Source organism: Heteronotia binoei, chromosome 21 (assembly GCF_032191835.1).
Source record: "Heteronotia binoei isolate CCM8104 ecotype False Entrance Well chromosome 21, APGP_CSIRO_Hbin_v1, whole genome shotgun sequence".
NCBI classification, from domain to species: domain Eukaryota; kingdom Metazoa; phylum Chordata; class Lepidosauria; order Squamata; family Gekkonidae; genus Heteronotia; species Heteronotia binoei.
In genome coordinates, this window is record NC_083243.1 from 131,765,716 (window position 1) to 131,786,477 (window position 20,762).

Sequence of the window (20,762 nt, forward strand, 5' to 3'; positions counted from 1 at the left end):
TGCCACCGCCTTCTCCCTCCCCATGATCAGATTGTGCAGGAGAGGCAGGAGTGGCCGCCAGCCTCCCAATGTGATCTATAGGCCGCACCAACCAGCTGGTTGGTGGGGCCTATAAATCGCATGGGGGGTATGCAGCTACTTCTGCCGCCTCTCCCGTGCATTTTGGATTGCTGGCAGGGGCGGGAGTAGCCCTCAAGCCTTGCTACCACCGAAGCTTGAGGGCTGCCCTCAATCCAAATCACGCGAGAGAGGCAGCGTAAGCAGCAGCAGCCTCCCCATGCAATTTAAAGTCCCCATCTTTAAATGGTGCAGGGAGGCTGACCTGCTGCTTCTGCTGACTCTCCCACAATTTGGATCACAGGGGCCTTTAGGTCTTGGCAGCAGAGTGAAGGCCATGGCTGGCCAGCGGGGTTTTCAAATGCGGGGAGACTGGCCAGCTGCTTCTGCTGACCCTCCCACATGATTTGAATCACTGGTGGGGGTGGCTCTCAAGCTGTGGCAAAGCTGCAGCATAAGGGGTGACAGATTTTTTAGTGAGTGGGGGCTTTTTTAAAAAAAAATTAAAAGCCCACCCTAAAAAAAACCCACCTAGTTATGGCCCTGAGCAGGGAACTTTGTCAGCCTCAGAGCTTCAAAGGGTGAGGGAAGGAGAAAAAAAGAGTCCTGCAGGTCTGATTAAAGCCCTGGGTGGGATAGGTGTGGCCCGCAGATCGGACATTTGACACCCCTGACACCCCTGATTTAGAACTTAACTAAAGCATATCAACATATACATATATGAGGTGAAACAATTTGGACCTGATATACAATGTTCCTTGTACATATAGGTTCAATTATATAATAAACAAAAGTATTTTAAACATGGTACTTTCTTGATTGTATAAAAATGCTCTACTTGAATTGTATAAAAATTCTCGACTTCCAGGCAGCTGTTCCTGTGTGAGTTGCCTCTGTTCCTGTGTGAGGTTCTCAAGACCCTCCAACATCAGGAAAGAATCCTAGGAGATTTTGAATAAAGGCAACTCAGAATCTTACCTTTGGATTTGTGCTCTGAGGTAATGATTTCTATCTCAAAATACTGGCCATACGAATCACTGCAGGAATAAGAGATTGCAGCTTGCACAAGATGGTCACTAAAGGTGGATACAATGACGCTCAATGAGGGTAATACTACCAACTCGCATCCCTGGGGCTTGCAAAGTCGTCACCCACTCCTTCATTTGTCTTGGAGAAATCCCATGGGGAGCTGAAGGCCACTGTATAGGCAAATGGGGTTGAGACCATGGAACCGTGGGCCACTTGCTCTGGATCAGACTCATGCAAAACCTGGCCATGTGGTAAACCAGTATCCCCATCCTCATTGGAGATAGAAACAGGTGGCAATCTCAGACCCAGAGATGGAATCCTGGGTTTCTCCTGCAAGGCTGGTGCTGGCTCAGGAGAGCCAATTTATGGGGGTTTTGCCTTTAGCCTTCTAGCTGGAGGTTCAGAAGAGGCACAATGAGTCTGAAGGGAACATGACAGAGATCAGATCTGCTGAGACACAACTCCAGGAGGTGGAGCTGAACACATCGATTCAGAAGACGATTCAGAAGAATTGGGAACTTTCTTTGGAGCCAACTTGGATGAGGGCTCCAAGTCTTTAAGGGCTTTTTCTCACAATGCTGTCTTGTTTTGATCCTCTATCCTCCCAAGCTTTAGGGATGAAGCTTTAGCAGGCCTTAGATATGGAGACACTATGTCCTTCACTCAAAAAAAACAAAGCTGTGTTCATCAGTTTGGGTCATCTTCATTCCACATCGAGAGCACTTCTTGAATAGGGCCTTCCAAGCCATCGAAGGGACTCAGAAGCCTATACAGCTTCAACAAATCTGGATGAAATCCTCAAAGCTGTAGCTGGAGAGTCCAAAAACATGACCTTCTCCTTCAGCAGCAAAAGAGGAGCTGAAAGTAAGGGGACACTGCTGTGCAGGTGCATGAGGTCCCTGGGTGGGAACAAGCTTCTGGCTCTGGCACATAGTGCCCTTTGGAGGCTTTTAGCTATAAAGACCTATCTGATGGCAAGCCTGCTAATGTGCAGTCCCCATGTGGGACTGCATAGAAGATCAATGAACTACATCTCACATTTCATTTTAAGAACAGTGCCTAATCACTGCAGACACATTAGAATAACAACAGGTAGTTAGTTCAATGGGAACACAGCAGTGTGTACAGTACACTGATATTATACTTGCTATGTCCCTATCATCACCACTAGCACCATCCCAAACATTCAAACTATTTTAAACTCATTTGAGTTTAAAAATGAATTGTTAATTAGGCACAAGAACTGATGACTGATTCACTGAAGAAAAAATAAAGGTAACAAGACACAATTGTACCCCAAAGGTTCTCATGTGAGAACAGTTTTAATTTAATTTAATTTGTGATTTTTACCCCACCCTATCTCGCTAGGCGGGTTCAGAGTGGCTTTCAACAGTTTTTGCTGCATGGTAGCTGGAACCTGATGCAAAAAAAGGTGTGAAAAGGTGTGAAAAAATGACTTAATTAAGCTACACAGATTCATTTGATTCACTTGATTAGTTTATCCATAATAATTTAGAACTTCAATGGGTATTGTATTCAATGGCTAGATTAGTATCATTATGTGCTTCACAACATGGAAACTATCTAGAAATTTAAATAAATAAATTTGAAAACTGAAGAGTGAAGAAGGAGAAAGCCATAGGACCACGTTATATTTGGTTTAAACACTGCACAAAATTAATGAATAATATTATCCCTTTGTTAATTTAGACCAAGTATGCTGTATGCTCCTTTAAAGAGTTTTAATTTAATTTAATTTGCAATTTATACCCCACCCTATCCCACAAAGTGGGCTCAGGGCAGCTTACAACATTAAAATATTACCATAAGAATAAATAAGGCATCAAGTAAACATATCAAAATATATCAATAAATAAGGTATCAAGTAAACATATAAAGAGTAAATTATCTCATAAATATAATACATACAAATTAAATCAAAAAGAGTAGCCCACATTAAGATGTTTTCTACTTAGGTAGGATTTATAAATACATGAAGCCCATTCTACATGGCGCAATCTTATATAGTACTTATTTGTAATAATTAAATCTTACAAAAAAGAGGGGAGAATATTATTTAGAAGATATTCCTTCACACTTCACATTCTATCACACTAAAAAAACCTTTTCATTTCTGGAATCACAAGAAGTTTGAAGAAACATGTGGACAGAAGGAATTAAATTCAAGTGTATTTTTGCAAGCCACTGAATAGCTGTTTCACAGCTGGCTCAGCCACGCTCTGTTTATTTTAACCTTCATAAATGGTGGTAGATCAAGAATTTGAACCACAAATATGATTGTCATTGTCAAAATTATAGACTAAACTAGCCTATTCATCAACATTTTTGACAGTTCTCAAACAATCCTGTTCTCCATAGTTACACTGCATAAAACCACAATTGCAACAACTGGTAGAAGGTTGAAAATTGAATAGGAAAGCTAGATCTGTGAAGGTGAACAAATTCTAATTTGCTTCCAGGCATGTATGGTATAAACTATAAATTGCAAAATACTGATAATCAGGAAAAAATTATGCATATATTCATTAGCCCACGTAAAATGAAATTTGTACCACTATCTGAAGACCTATAGTCAATTGTACTGTTAAATAAAACTGGATTACCCATATTCATTGTGCAAAATAAAGCATGAGCCCTGCCACATATACTATTCCCAATTTACCAATATTTCTAATACCCCAATCATATAAACATACTTCTCAGAAGTAAGTATAATTGGTTTCAATGAATAATATTACTGGGGCTGCAGTGTAAAGTTCCTTTGCTCCCATCAGTAATAAATTGCCCTTGTAGCATAGCTTATATAATGATCTATCAGCTGATTCAACTTCAAACCCCTGTAAACAGACTGATACTACTCCTATACTGTTCTGTATGTACCCACAAACTGTGTATATCCTTAATCCCAATTATGCATCCATATGGAACAGCCTCCTGAAACAGATCTGAAAATTATAAAATATTTTCATAATTTCTTCAACATTTTAAGGACATCAGTTCTGATCACCGAGAGCCTCAACCCAAAATCCATAACAGAGATTCAGAAAAACTGAAGTAGGATCCATATAAGTTCGTGAGTTGCCAAGCTTCCAGAAGTATTTGGATATGGATTGGGGCAAAGTAGTAAAGGAGGTTCATGAAATTTTACTTCTAGCTCAAGGATTAGAAACTGCAGGCCTTGAATAGAGACCAAGTTCTATTGGTGGATCCGCTTCAGTAAAACAGCGGTAATTATCAGTTTGAGGCCCCTTATACTGTAAACCTGTAGTTCTATTCCTTTTGGTTTGAGCAGCAGGCATGAAACAATGGGGGAAACGCATTTAGTAAGAATCTCTTTTTAAAGGTCTGTATCTTTTTTACACAAGTGCAAGACACCTCTGTCTCAAGGCCAAGTCTCATTTCAGCATCTGATGATGCAAGCAGGAAAATAAAAAGCATGAATTGATCTAACTGTAAGGGAAAAGCAATAAGATTATTTCATAACACAGTTACCTAAAGCCGTTCATGTATTTAGTCTATTTTGGACCAAAGACATTAGTCTCACTAATTTCAAAGGAGCATGCCTTCACATGTGTCGTTATGATCGAGCTGTTAGGATCCATACAAAGACATTCTCTATTCTCTCAATCTGTACCTCATTTTTAAAAATATTATATTTTAATTGAAATTATTAAATGTATATACACCAAAAACAAACAGAACAAACACTTAAACATACTCTCCTGTTCTTCAGGAGGACCCAACCTTAGGTTCAATCACAAAGTAAAACATTCATATCTAGATTTGCTTGATGCAGCCGTAAATTAGAAAGGGCTCCCAGGTTTTAAAGAAAAGAGGCTTTTGTTGTCTCCCCTCTTTCAATAGAATTATTTCACTTAAGCTTAACAGTTTAATTATCTACCACACCATAGTAATCCGAATTTTAACACTGAACTTAATGTGACTTTCGTGCATAAGCACATGAGGAAATAATGTTTGATATGCTAGACACTTTCTTGTGCCAAAACTGTTCTTACCTGAGTAGAGACTATGACATCTTTGAACAAAATGGCATTCTCGGTTCGCTATGGAGATGGGGAAGAGACTGGGGCAGAATGCAATTGGACAACATACAATTTGTAGATCTTGTCCCTGCTATTTTAAACAAAAACAGCTCTTCTGCTATTAAATTGAAAGAGACTTAGCTAGCTGAAAACCAATAGTTTGGGCTTAAATGAACTCTAGAGAGCCTGTACTGTTAGCTCTTTCAGCCCCGTAGCTAGGGGCTGCGGGTGGGATTCATGGAGGTGCCACAGGAAAGGGGCCACAGGGTGAGAGTAGGAAGCTAGAGAGTCTATGGCTGTCCCTCTACCTCTTGTATGATTAAATCACCTGGCAGGGGCTTGCAAGAGCATGATTTAAATTGTGCAGGAGAGAGAGAAAAGGAGTGGCCCTGGGATGGGGATGAGGACCCCAAAACCCTGTTCGGGGGTCAGGCCCATGGTTAGCTACGGTTGGCAATTTGAATTACACTAGGTCCAACCACCAGGAAAGTTGGAGGCCATCTATTTCAGGAATTATTTTCTCATTATCCTTCAGCCCTTACTCAGTGCAACAGATACAGTAATTTCTTGAGAAACAAGCTCAAGTATTCCAAAAAATCTCAGAAATTAACTATAATAGCATGCACTTCCACAAGAAAAGAAAACTTAGTGATCTGCACCAAGCATTTGCACAAGAAAGTCAACAATTCTTTCTAGTGGTCAATGTTCCATTTATTTGTATGCTTTTCAGAACTGTTTCACCCACCTACCCTAAATCTTCCATTAACAAACATAAAAACAAAAACTACTAGAGATATGTGTATATAGAAGAACAACCAAAAACAATTTAAAACTAGGAACAATTATGATATTTTACAATCTTGTTAGTGAAACTAGGGTTGCCAAGTCCAACCCCAGAAATATCTGGGGACTTTGGGGGTGGAGCCAGGAGACTTTGGGGGCAGAACCAGGAGACACTGGGGTGGAGCTAGGGGGAGGGGGGAAACGGCGCTGGGGAGCGTGGCAAGCCGCCCCGCAGCTGCCACCTCTTCTCCGCTCGCCGTGGCTGCTCCTCCGAGATGGGCTCAGGCTGAGCCCATCTTGGAGGAGCAGCCACAGCGAGCAGAGAAGAGGCGGCAGCGGCGCTGCAGCCTCGCCCGCTCCGCCTCTGGGGTGGAAGCAGAGGGGGGGTGGAGGCGGGCCGGGGGCGTGACAAGCCGCAAGTCCGGGTCCTAGAAGGGCCCGGATTCTGCCTTGCCCTCCCCTGCGCTGCTGCCGCCTCTTGGCTACTCCTCCAAGATGGGCTCAGTCTGGGCCCATCTCGGAGGAGCAGCTGCGGTGGGCAGGGAGGGGGCGGCAGCGGTGCGGCGGCCTCGCCCGCTCCAGGATCGGGCGGCTCGCCATGCTCCCCGGCGCCGTTTCCTCCCCCTCCCCCTGCTTCCGTTTTTTTGGGGGAGCGGGGGAAGAGGGTGGAAATCCTGGGGTCCCCCACCAGGGCGGGAGGGTTGGGAAGCCTAAGTGAAACTGAGCTAATGCAGGCAACCCCACAAAAGAAAAAAAAGTGTAGATATGGAAATAAAATTCCCAACCCTTAAAGCTTTTTGTGCCCCTCTGTTTTTCTGAGTGATAACAAGAACTTCTAATCAAACACACAATAATTTTAACCTTAATATTGTCATTATTACTATATCTTATCCTAAATCATATTAAAATATTAATGTAGAGAAAATCTTACACATAAATATCCTAAGATGCTTATTATTTACGCTACACTTTCTACATGGAACGCACACATGAGATTGTCCCATTTTGTCTTCACAGCAATCCTATGGGTCACAGGAGGCAAGGGAAAGTGATATTTTAAAAAGCCAGGGCTTAACAATGAGACCAGAAAGCTGACCACAGCAGTTAGTAATGTTTATAACCTACCAGATGCCTTAACAACCCTCCTATTTCTGTAGTTTCAAGCAGGCAGCACAAAAAGTGAGGCACAGTAAATGGCTGCTGGGTTATATATGGTTTAATGGATTGTAAATTGTGCATGTGTAGCGAAACCCTTGCTATATTTAGGGTTGCCAACCTCCAGGTGGTGACTGGAAATCTCACAGAATTACAGCTGACTTCCAGATGACAGTGGACTTAGTGACATTACACCCTACTGAGGTACATCCTCTCCCGAGATCCTGCCCTTCCCAGACTCCACACCCAGGAATTTCCCAACCAAAAGCTGACCACTCTACACATAGTTCATGGTCAAAGGGGATTTGAACTATGGTTGCCAACTCCAGGTTCAGAAATACCTGGAGAACTGAGGGTAGAGCCTGGAGAGTGGGATTTAGGGAAGTGAGGCACCATTTGTTTTTCCACTACATAAGCTATATATGAAAAAAATTCAAACTCCTATGGAACATAACATTTTTCTGCAAATGCACACTTCACTTTCCAAATTACTATCCCAAATAATATAAGAGATAGGGGCAACTATAACAAAAATTTCACCTAAGAGCAGATCAGATCCTAGAGATCTCTCCCTGCCTGTATCTCCACTCCAACTCCTCCTAGCCAAGTTGCAGTCCCTCCTCACAGTCCTGTTGCAGATTTAGCTTCATAAACATACAACTGAAATTCCAGTGGAAACAGGAAGATGGAAGGCGGGAATAGCAGCAATCCCTCCCCCCCCCCCCGCTCCCAAATCCAGCAAGCACCCGATCTGAACTGAGATCAATCCAAGCCTACATATACTTTCCTATATGTAGCAATGTGAGCGGGGGGAGGGAGATGATCTACACTGAAGCTGCAACACTGGAGAAAGATCTTCTCCCCCATCCCACCACACACACATCCCACCATCACTACCTCCAAAACAGCTACTATAAGGGAAGGGAAGGGAACTTGGGGTGTCAGGGGGCTTCTTCCTGCTGAACTGAAGAAAGTTTTAATCAAGCAAATGACATAGGAGGGGGATTTTAAACCCTATCCCCAATGCTACAACTATAATCAATCACACATACCAGCTGCTTTTTAGCCTAAAATCTGATCAGACATCACCCAAGGTGCTAACCCAGTTTTCGCTCTTAGTAGATATGATATACAAGAGCAGAAAGAAGACTGAACCAGAACATCATTGTACACCCTCTCTGCTTGTCACAAAAAACTCCCCAGAAACCTACAGGACAAATCTAGAGGTAGTGATGTGGAACCTGCCATTTGGTATGTTTAATAAGAACAGGAAATGCATTGAATTTTTAGAACAGCATTTAATTAAGTGCCATAAAATCAGACTCTGCCTGTGACTGTAGGCAAGCAAATCCATTGTAAACAACAGTATAACATCAAAGACAAGACCAAAATGAGAAAAATATCCGAATCACAGATATTCTACCTTACAGGTTCTACTTACATGAAGATAAACTACATTATGTTTAAACATATGGGCCACAATCCAGTTTGGCAAATTTAAAGCCAGAGCAATATCAGCATAGATTATTTACATACCAATTTTTTATGATGCTTGGTTAGTACTAAACCTAAACTCACATTTTTTAAAAAGCATACAGGATATAAATCCAGATTTCCAGGTTTCATATCATCGTTTCAGTTTTAAAGGGGTGGTAAATATACACATAGGGAGAGCCCTGTGGCACAGAGTGGTTAAGCTGCAGTACTGCAGTCCTAAACTCTGCTCACGACCTGAGTTTGATCCCAGTGGAAGCTGGTTCAGGTAGCTGGCTCCAGGTTGACTCAGCATTCCATCCTTCTGAGGTCGGTAAAATGAGTACCCAGCTTGCGGGGTGGGGAAGTGTAGATGACTGAGGAAGGCAATGGCAAACCACCCTGTAAAAAGTCTGCTGTGAAAACGTTGTGAAAGCAACGTCACCCCAGAGTCGAAAACGACTGGTGCTTGCACAGGGGACTACCTTTACCTTTTTTTAAAATATGCACATACAGGTTTAAATATATTTTCAAACACTCTGAAGGTTTAGCTCCTGAAATGAAAGCATTCAGTTTCTTTTAAGTAAAATTTCTAGTTTTCATGATTGCAGAGATAAGTTTGAAAATATAATAACTTAGTACTAGAAACAATGATGCAAGTACGAATGGGGCAATTAAAAAGATGGCAAATGTCACAATTTGTTCTGCTGTCCAGTTTTAAAGCTTGAATTCCCACTTCCATGGAACATTTCCAGGATGATAATATTGTTGTTCACCATACTGTGCAGCAGGATACAACAGACACCAGCACAGCTTCAATATTACAGCACACAGGCTGCTTAATGATAATACTGTAGCCCCCTTTAGCCACAGGAAGGTGGTGTTAAGTATGTAAAGTTATAGGAATCTACACAGAAAACTATATAAAATGTTTGTTAATGAAATGTAATCAAGTTACAGTACATAGTTACACCAGTGTTCACTGGTCTGGAAAAGACGTAACAGTAGCAGGTATCCTTACTGCCAAAATCAGAAGTGGGATTCCAGATCACGCGCTGTTTCATCTAATTCTTCTCTCTTCTGATCAAAAATTATTTTTAAGCAGCTCCAAAACTTACAGCAGCACTGCCCCTTTGCAGTGATATATTCTGCAATAACCAAGTTGCCCAAATCTGTTCTATAGCTTCTCAAAAATCTATCAGTTTCTCAAAGAGCTGCCATTAAAGTTTTGTCTAACCCTTTCAGTTCCAAGATTTTCCACATCTGCTTCACTGCCACAGTTTTGCTGGTATGTGTAAATCCCATTCACTATACAGATGCTTCTTAAGAAGCAAGATTGGGCACAATCAGCGCTGTTAACATATACTACTAGCTTCTCACTTTAACCTTAAGAGAAAAAATATAAACTGCACATTTTTCACAAGGTAACATGATTTTAAACTGAAGCAACAAGGACCTAAAATATAAAACAATCTGCTCAAAATTTTGGATTTAAAGATGCATAAATATTATTTGTTTACCTTTTCTAGATACTTATTTTTGTGATAATTATTTTTGGTCAGAACTAGCTAGAGCCAGAAGTGGTTTGGTTTCACTTCTACTGAATATAAATGGTAGCATTCCATTTATTCAAAGTAGATTTGGACTACAAGGCTTAATTACTTTAAAATTTCTCTTTTCCTATCTATTTTATCAATCAGGACAGCTTAATTGCATATATTGCCAATGCTTATGGATGTTTGAAAGATATGCAATGAACAATGTGTACTGCAGAGATCTTTGCACCACTTAAGAATTTACACTGTATCTCAAAAGGAAGAATGCTTTCCTGAAAATAAATTACCTTTGTTATAATAACTGTAGTTTTAATGCTTCAACTTGTCCATGTTGAGAAATGATGATCCCCAAAAAGCTGCACTTTCCCAAAATGCCCTTTTAATGGACTGTGATTTAACAAATGTCTTTAAGACAAAATCCATTACAAAATATACTGAATTGCTATACAGAAAATACTTGATAAAGGAAATGCACATATGGTCAGATATAACAGTTGGCTAACGGTTTGTTGTAACAGCCTGGAATCCCTTTTAGTTAGTCCATTTTTTCACAAGCCCATTCACTCACATGGAAGGGCTTGCTAACTTACACAAGGGCTTAGGGATTCCCCCTCCCCCGCCTCCTTGATATTTGGGTTCCACCCCAACACAAGCTCACCGCATCAAGCTGCTTTTAATATTTTAAGATTCCTTAAATTCACCCAGGTTTCACAATGCTTAAAAAAGTCCTCTCCAGAAAAAGAAGGAATATCTGGCCACATGCTTCTTTGTATCACTGCCAAAGACTTTTAAAATGTTCCGTGAACAGCCAACTGTTTTTCCTGAAGTGATTAAAATATTTGCATTGGCAAAGAACTTTTCTGCCTTTCTCTACAGCTGAAAACAAGCTACCTTTTCATTTTGTTTCTTAAAGAATTTTGCATAACTCAAAAGTCTGCTTAACTCAAAAAAGACCAAGAGAAGTTAATCCAGTCAAAGAGATACCACTGTATCCAGTTTGTATTACTTAGCAAGAGTACAAGTAGCAAAATTCCTTAGAATTATCAGTATGCAAAACCTATTACCAATTGAATGAATGATCACTTTGGGTCAACCTGAGGTCAAGAGGTTCCTCCTTTGTTTTATAATTTAATTTATCCTTCAGCCAACTGGGGGGGGGAAGGAGCTAAACCAAAAGTAACTGATAAAAATCAGACATCGTGAAACAATAAGAAGAAAATCTAAAGTTTAAGCTTCTGTTAACACATGCACACAAATGTGAACTCCCACATACAAATATGCTGTGCCTAGGCAAGTACTTTTATTGTTATCTAGACAATACCAAAACATAGCAAGGTGAGCAAGAGGGTATTTATTCTCTCTTTGTGGGTTTAAATTCAGGTCATAAACATCATTTTGATGCAGTATTTGTATTTCTTGGTATGAATAGTTCAGCAGTCTTGAAATCCTTTGTCTTCCTTGTTGTAAGAGGAATGCAGCATGCGGCACACGTTCCCCTTACAACAAGGAGGACAAAGGATTCAGTGATCAGGAGACAATTAGTCCCAATTAGGCCTATTTCGCAGCTGAGTGCAAAGGGTGGGGGAAGGGTGTTCATTTTCAAGAAATATGTCCCTCTGGCAAGTTCCAGTGAAATCAATAACGCTACAAGTCTGTTTCTAGGCCTGCAGCTCACATACAAAATTGTGCTGAGCTTTACCAAGTCTCTAACATCTGGAGCACTTTGAACACTATTTTGTCTGATACACCATGCATCACATTTGGTTGGCTTCATCCATTTATTATTAATACATTCTAATAACTCACATGAATTGAAGGATGGGCCAAATGGGCTTCAAATTTATCACATCTATGCAGTTCAGGCTTCAGAGCTTCATTTTTATTTTATACAAACTGGTATTTGGCTCTCAAAGTTACACAAGTTATTATGAAAGCGCGTTCAAACAGTTTTAGAAGACCAGGGGAAAAAATTCTCATTTAAAAAAAATATGTGTAACTCTTGCAATCACTACATCTCCATATAAAGAGCAAACATATTTTCACTACTAAAGGCAATGATTTTTTTTTCTAAGACTGCTGTAAAGTGCAAACTATGTACTACAGTTTGGCTTCCAGCAAGTATGCAAAACAATAGGCAAATTCTGTAAACTGAATATAGCTAACTGGTATTGTCTTTCAGTTATTGGTAGAATTCTAATATTCCATTCAGTCTTTAAAAAGTTGCCGACTACTAACGCCATAATATAAAACACTAAAAACAAACCTTTACTACTACTTACATGTGTACATGTGGAGGCTGGAACCTGCTCTGGTTAATATTGTAATGTGTAAATGCCTGGGTTGGATTTGAGCTGTATTCATCCACTGTGATGGTAACTTTGCCTTGTGAAGTAATTCCATGAGCCATGCTTCCTCTTTATAGACATGAGCAATTTACAACTTTCCAGAGCGAAGTATGGGAGTGGGCATTATGTTTCAGCCAATGTCGGAACTCAAGAATCTCCTCATGAGCTCTGCAGACTTCTGAAACAAAAGAATCATATAAACACATTTATTTAAAGGTATGAAATTCTATTTGGGACCTCAGGTTAACATTGGTCATGATAGTTTCTTATGCAAATATGAATTGATACATTCTTAGCTTGACAAATACCATGGAATGTATTCATTTGATGTTAATTATTTCCTGATGTTACTAGCAATGCAATCCTAAACAGTGTCACACTCTTCTAAATTCATTACAGTCAAATTATTTAGAAGGGTGTAGCTGCACTTAAGAATGCACTGCAAGTTTCCTGTTTTGAAATATATTTAGCAGATATACAGTTTAACTTGAAATTTAAAATAAAGCACAATTCTTCTTAAATGTAAAGATACACATGTGTGTTAATAAGAATGTTAAAGATCTATTTTTTCCCTAAATCCACAAAAGTCATGCAACTTTGGACCAGCATGTCCTCCATTCCCCCTCTGCTGTCTTTCTCCTCCAACTACACATGACAAATATAGTTCCATTCTGACAGCTCTCATAAGATTTCCATAAAGTCAGGTCATCTTACACATTACTATAAAATAAAAAATATTCCAACTGATTCATTTCAAAATATCTCTTAAATACAAAATTGATTTCAGTAACTGTTACCAGCATATCTATGTCCCATGTTTCACAAGGTCAATGTTCAAATGACAAGGACTGTGTTTATAAATCTACCATTCAGCCACGTTTAGAATACTATGCCCAGTTCCAGTCACTACCACTCAAAGGATGGTGGAGATAGAAAAGGCATAGGAAAGGACAACTAAGACATTTAAGACATTGGAGCAGCGTCTTTGCAAAGAAAGGCTACAGATGATAGAACTTTTGCTTTTACAAAATACAAGTAAGGGGCACATGGCAGACATTTATAAAATTATGAATGAGATGAAAGAAACGGCTAGGAATATTTTACACCTTCTCATTTTAGCAGGGTTATCCAATAACACTCACCAGCATAAGGTTCAGGGCAAGCAAAGATTATGCATTCTTAACACAAAGCATAATTAACTCCTGGAACTCACTATCATGAGACATGATGACTCCCACTAGCAGTGATGCCTTTTAAAAATGATTAGACAAGGATAAGTCTCATCAGGGGTGATTAGCTACAATAGCTGAAAGAAAACTCCATAGCTCAAATTCTGAGCAGAAACACAGGGAATGCTCACCACAAGTATCCAGATTACAAGTCTTGCAAACTGAATCCTGAACTAGATGGGCTTTAATCTGATTTATCCATCAAGGCAATCCATATCTAAAGGAAATGGGATAAAGAAAACTGTTGTCTTTTTAATGTTATGTACCCCCCCTTCATTTCCTCCCAGATCACATCATTTTCCCTTAATTCAAAAGACCCTGTAAAACAGCATGCGAGCAGCATCCCCTATTGAAATAGCATCACCTATTGTCCCATTGCCCTGAATTTAAAAAAACATCAACAATTTATTTTTAAAGAATTTTAAATTCTATTGATTCAAAATCCTATATATTTTAAATCCAAACATTAATTTATTTACTTACATTTTATTACTTAACCTAATCCACTAGTCAGAAGTACATAGAGTTCAGTCACTCAGAAACCTATTACACCAATGCATTCTTTGCACACCTCCCACTCCTCTGATATTGCTCTGTAAGTATTCTTTGGATTTATCCAGATGTTTTCAATGCCTCCTCAATTGCCATTTAGATAAATCTACTTATACTACCTCCATTTATGGGCTCCAAATATAGACAACTAGCTCAAGCATATAAGGCAAAACTGACTGTGACAAAATACACCTGCATCTGAAGAGGTGAGCAGTGACTCACAAAAGCTCCATACCCTACCATAATTTTTTGTTAGTCTTTAAGGTGTTACTGAACTTTTACTCTTGTCTACTGCTACAGATAGACTAATACGGCTACCCATCTTGATCCATCTCCATGGCAAAATACATCTAAATAGCAGAAGGATTATAAAAGAATAATAATGTGTTTTACATGATACTCTGAATAAACAAATGGCCATTCAAGATGAGAGATGTCTAGTTGCAATCCACTTTGAGCTTTCTATACTGTGATCAAAATCCAAAGACATAAACACACATTATAGCAGGAGAGGTGGTTGCATTTATACACTAGTTCTCATTATAATCAACATTGGCTAAAATTGAAAATATCTCTGGTTGTTAGCAAAAATTGAAAAGGCAGGTCTGCTATGACAGACAATGCGGTCTTGGATCTAAACAGAAACAGGATGTGATAGGTCTAAATTCAAGCATCTAGAACCTCAACTTTGCATTAAAATCCTCTAAATTTCAGTTTGGCAGAGAATTCTACAGTAGAGCTCTCCAACTAGCAGATGGCCTGCCATAGGCCATTTATTTTATTATTTTACAACCTCAGGCCTACATAGGCTTCCATATGTTAAGCAGGTTAAGGAATCCCACTAGCTTCCTTTACAGGAGTCAAGCACTTTCCTTCATCAAATGAAAAAAGAACAATAAGATTCCATCAGGCAGATTTTAACCAAAACCTCTTGCCATTTAATATATATTCTGAGAAGATATTTTCAGTCTTTGTCTCAACCTCTGACAAGTTATTTTAAAAAATAGCATAGAAGACAAACTCTACATAGGAAGATTCATCAAGTAAAATGTTTTGCCCAGTTTGTGGTAGAAGATAACTGCCTACAAATTGTAATGTAGGAGCTTCCATCCCAACTTTGCAGCTGTTTCCTTAATTTCCCCCACAATTATATTTTACTGTTATTTTGCATAACAGTAAAACACAACACCTGCTTCCATTTGCAGTTTTGTTGTGAAGACTGTAATTCTCTTTTGAGATACTAACTATGAAGACAGTGTGCAGTGCAGAACTGCATAATTGCACTGCACTGAAAAGTAAATACAAATGAAAACATCCTCCCATAAGAGAAATGACTGTCATTAAAAAGAATGTTAGCCCTGAGAGCTTAGAGGGGATGGGGAGAAAACAACACACTTGTTATTGTTATTTTTTTTAGTCTTGAAGAAGCAGCATTGAAAAGGCATGATGAATTTTTTTTGTTCCAGATTCTGCTAGGTAGAACACAACAACCAAATTATTTGACTTTCCTTTTAAAATACAGGAGACTATTTTTTCATTAATTTAGGCAGCAATTCAAATTTCTGTTTTCAGGAAACTCAAAAATTGAGCTCACTGATAAGAATAATACAGTATCTAATGTAAATTTGATATACGTCTATAATAGTAAAAACTTTAACTATGATAAAAACAAGCATTCAGCAAAGTGGCAGCAGAACATAATTCTTTGAAGTTCAGTTTCACTTAGGTTTTTAAAGAGAATTATGATGTGCATTCTCATTCTTTGTAATGTCCTGCATTAAAATGTGGCAAAATTACAGAAATAGTCTTTGAAAAGTCAAGCAGTGATTATTAAATCAGCAAATAAAGGTCCTATTTTAGTGACATGAGCTCCAACTTATTAATTTTTCTTTAATATTTTCTAAGCAACCCAGCTCCCCTGTCAGAAATGCTTGATTATTATCTGCTTTAATGAAGAGCTCTTTGAAGAAAAAGGAAGACAGAAGCCAAATATTTCAAAACTTTCATAAACAAATTTACATTAGCCTCCCCGTGAGGACTTGTGTTTCTTTCAGCCCTATTGTTCTTCTCTTTCCCTGACAACAATCATGACTGGAACATCAGAATGGCAGTGGGGGTGAGCTCCTAGTATTAACCACATCACAACTTATTTTAAAGCTAGAATTATGATAATTTTAAAAATGAAGTACCATCTGAACATGTATGAATGTACAACTCAGGGGCTCGCCTGAGAATGACAGCGAACATATGGCAAGCATGCAGTCAGGATGTTTCAAAAGTGAAGTGTCACAAAAGCATATGAATTCACTGATTTGTTTGAAGCCTACAAAAAAAATAATCAGGACATTTTTAATGTATTTCATATTGCAACTTGTGCTACACAACAAAAGCAGCTACGAATCTCTGATGTTATCACCTCAGCAACTATTTTCAGGGGGGGGGGTGATTATGTACCTACACAGTACATAAAAGAAAATTAACATCACACTCACCATTTGCCCTGGTATGAAAACAGCATGAGGGAAGGCTCACGATTTCACTCCATGGCTGGACTGTATCAGTTCTCCTTTACTGTCCAGCGGCTTTAGCTTTAAAAATATTTTAGATGCTCCTTTAGAATTAGGAAAAATAAATAAATATGATTTTGACACTAACATTTCTTAACAAGTTTGTGTTTAATATCTGTTATTCAAGGTTTAGTAGAACAACAAACAATACTAACAAGGCAGTCCTAAGAAGGTCTACTCAGAATCGTAATGAAGGCTACTGAACAGGACTTACTCTCAAGAAACTATTCTTAGAATTATGCAGTAAATAAATCTAACAATGTAAGAATTCTAGGCTTGTAAAAGCCTCCAAAAAACGCAAAAACTGTACATTTTAGTACTTGCCTATCAGCCTTTCTCCAATAAATTCACACAACTGCTGCAACAATGTAAAACAGCAACTTCAACAGATTAGGACCAGATTCTAACTGGAGCATTAAAAAAAATCCACAACTCAACAGTCTATTGAGCATATAAATTAGTGCAGGGTGTCTGTCTGTGCATGTTCATCAAAGTTTTATCAAACAAATTTTGATCCTCACAATTTTAAAACACACACACAAACATGTTTTCATTCAAAAATACCCGCTGCCAGACGCGCACACCCTCTTCGGGTCCCCCTGCTCCCCCTCCCAGATGAAATCTGAGCAGATAGCCAACCCTCTGCTGAAACGGTGCCCCAAGATCTACAGCACCTTTCGTTCTCTGGCAGGCACACAGGAGAAAGCAAGAGGAACCAAGCGAGGTACCAGTTTGCGCACACTACCTCCTCGTGGCAGTCAATCCATGCCCATCTTAGCAGTGATGAGCACTGGACAACTCTCCTTGGAAGGGTGGTGGCTGCACTCCTCGGAATCCAAACTGGGCGTTTGGGCTCTTTCCTCTGCGTCTCTCTCTGCCCCTCTTTTCCAGAGCTCGGAATGATTGATCACAATTAGCGGCCAATGGCTCCGACACGGCACCATCCTGACTTTTCTACAACATCCCCTTTTCCCAACGTCATTCATCCCAATCGGTTTCCCGGTTTCCCACCCAAACTGGCATTATACCCAGATCAAACGCAGGCATGCTCAGTTCCTGAAAGCTTCACATTTGGGGGAGATCCCCCCCCTGCTTTCTTTCTCTAAACCCTTTTCCTGTCTAAAACTCTTTTCTATATTTTCTTGTGTGTGAGTGCATAAAGTTTCCATCCTCCTCCTTTCTACTCAGATCTATAACCCCTCCTTTCTACTCAGACCCCATTCTTCTCGTTCACATTTCGCACTAACGTTCCAGAGGGTCGGGGTGCAGGCAAGCAAGTACATAATCACATAGCAAGAAGGGAATTAATTACAATTGCATGCATTACAGCGTTGGCAATTGCACTTTTTCTTTCTCTCCTCTCTACCTCCCCCCCGCCGACGCATACACCCCAATAAAATCTCGAAAGGTTTCCAAGTGCCCTTAGGCCTCCAGAGGTCATTGATTTCAAAGGATGTTTTGAAAAATGTAGATTTTTGCATGTGAAAGAGATATGGAAAACTCCAGCTCGGAAACCCATTTGAAATCGCGACTTTTTTTTTTTTTTTTGCACAGCTCTCCCCGCTTTCCCTCCTTTCGTTTGCTTAAAGAAATAAGGCGGGGCGGGGGGGTGTGAGAAAATGCCCGTTACAAATGCAAAGAATATTACGAGAAGGTCGTACCCCCCCCCCCCTCCCGCAGCGTCTCACACCTCCTTCCTCCCGCCTGTCACCCGTTTCAGTTTTAACGCTAACTGTACTTTGCATTTCACTCCCTTGATCTGCCGTTTCCTTGGTCTCTCCAGCAGCACGGCACAGCACAATGCTCCTTTGGCCTACCTTCTCCGGTCGTGCTCTAACATTATAACCCCGATCACCCGAGACTTTCTAGTAAACAACCAGCAAAATTAATATCCGCTGCCAAATCTATTCCCCAGTCTCCCCCCCCTTCCCGCCCCCCCCCACAAGAGAAAATATTAATGCAAAAGCGGGAACGGAGGGGAGGGAGGAGGCAGAAGGAGGAGGAGAGATGGGGGCATTGGAAGGGGGGGGGAGGCAAAGAGAGAAGGAGGAAGAGAAACAGACACTCGCTCAGACCCGCAAATTAGCCTTCCTTTTGAAACAAACAAAACATTTAAAACCTAGCTAGCTCTACGCGATCGCCTTGGCGAGCAGCGAATAAGCAGCCCATTTTAGTCTGATTATTGTTTCGCGGCTGCTTTTGCCCTCTCTGATCCCCTCGTACTTGTACATGACAAGGCACCTCTAACCCAGGGCTTTGTGTTGGGTTATATTTTTTCCCTCCCCTCTTCCTTCTTCCATCTGATTCCTCTTCGCTTCTCTCTGAAGTGGGGGTGGGGGGGTGATCATTTACCTTCTCTCCCTCTTTTATTTTCTTGGATGTTGATGTGTATTCCTAGGGATGCCTTCAGTGCTGGGGAAGGAGCCGATCCATGAGGATGGTGGCGAAAAGCTGGTTACAGAGAGCAAGGGGTGGGGAAAGGCTTTTGCAAAGGTGGCAGGCTGGTGCGAGGCAGGGCAGAACCTTCGACCCTCAAGGTTCTCTGGAGTGCAAATGAGAGGCAGGCAGAAGGAGAAAAAAAGACAGAGAAGAAAGAAGGAGAGCAGCTTCGGTCGGAAAGGAAAAGCGAGAGAGGAGAGAGAAGGAAGAGAGCGGAGCAGTGCAGTGAGGAAGACTGCCACTGGGGTCAGGGAGCAGAGCACCAGGAAACAGGGCGGCCAAGGCGCTCTCCACACACACACGCACGCACGCTCATACACAGACACACGCTGCCAGCTCCTCCTTGCTGCTGCCGTTCCTTACTTCGCTCCCCAAGCCCAAAGAAAGGCAAAGAGGGAGAGCATCCTCTGCCAAACCGCTGCAAAGCCTCCCCCCTCCTCGGAACATTAAATCAAAGAGGAATGCTAGGTCACCAGACCAAAGGCACAATGAGGGGTTCCATGCAAATCTTTAAATCTCGGATAATAAATACCCCTCGTTTTAGTGGTAATTCTGAGGTAATAATACATAGTAGTAGGTGATGGTTTTCCTTTTAAGAAAGCAATAAGGCATATAAAAAGTATTTAAAACCAGGCTTGGGGGAGGGTTAATATTGGGATTTGAGAGGAAATAGTAAAGGAAATTTAACAGGAACAAATGTGTGATTCTGGAAGTTATTTCCCATTGACGTGAAAGATACTTTGCATGATACCTTCCATTGACTCCCATATAAATACATACAGGATTGGTGTGCACATCCACCAGAATCAAGAGTATAACACAATACTCAAGGATAAACAAAAGCCACACCTGGCAACTATAGTATTTTTACAAAATTGTAAAATAAACTGGAATATAATCAAAAGATCAACTGTGGGGATTGGGTGGGAAAATTCAGGCACCTTGGTGTGGGGACCCACTTGTATCATTATTGCTTTCTTTTTTACATACAAAATATATATGCCTTTTCATTGCTGAAACTGAGGGCGTTTTCGCACTGACCTTAATCGGCAGCGACGTCCCTCTTCACCGCACAGGATCTGCGCGGATTTCGCACCAATTGCTGCGGAGCACCCGGAAGAGCCTCAAAGTCCCGCGGCTTTTGCGGCGCAAATGGAAACTGCCAAAACCCAGTTTCCATTTGCGCCGCAAAAGCCGCGGGACTTTGCGGCTTTTCCGGGTGCTCCGCAGCAATTGGTGCGAAATCCGCGCAGATCCTGCGCGGTGAAGAGGGACGTCGCTGCCGATTAAGGTCAGTGCAAAAACGCCCTGATTAAAACTCTGTGAATTGCTCTGCGATACAACTTAATCTAGTTAGTCAGGAAAACAAAATCAGACAACTTTGGGAAGACAAGACAAATGTCCACAATTGTCCAATGAAAAGAAATAGAGCAATTACTGGAAGACAATAAAGACCACATTAGAGTTCTACATCTAATATTGAATGAATGGGGTAAGGCAGGAAATTTCGGTG

General features: G+C 40.5%; 1 protein-coding gene across 4 annotated transcripts in view; it reads right to left on the reverse strand.

Moving 5' to 3' along the window:
* Positions 1-19,582, reverse strand: part of MPPED2 (metallophosphoesterase domain containing 2) — a 285,317-nt gene extending 265,735 nt beyond the window's left edge. Inside the window, exons 1-2 of one of the 4 annotated variants that reach the window (XM_060262036.1) lie at positions 19,163-19,582; positions 12,397-12,640 (exon numbers count right to left, since the gene is read on the reverse strand). In XM_060262036.1, coding sequence (XP_060118019.1) covers positions 12,397-12,524 — 128 coding nt within the window. In that variant the 5' untranslated portion in view covers positions 12,525-12,640; positions 19,163-19,582. Of the gene's footprint in view, positions 1-12,396; positions 12,641-17,484; positions 17,504-17,555; positions 17,576-18,548; positions 18,684-19,162 lie in introns of those variants that run through there. The other 3 variants (XM_060262038.1, XM_060262040.1, XM_060262039.1) reach the window with 3 other exon arrangements.
* Positions 19,583-20,762: the final 1,180 nt, after the last annotated feature.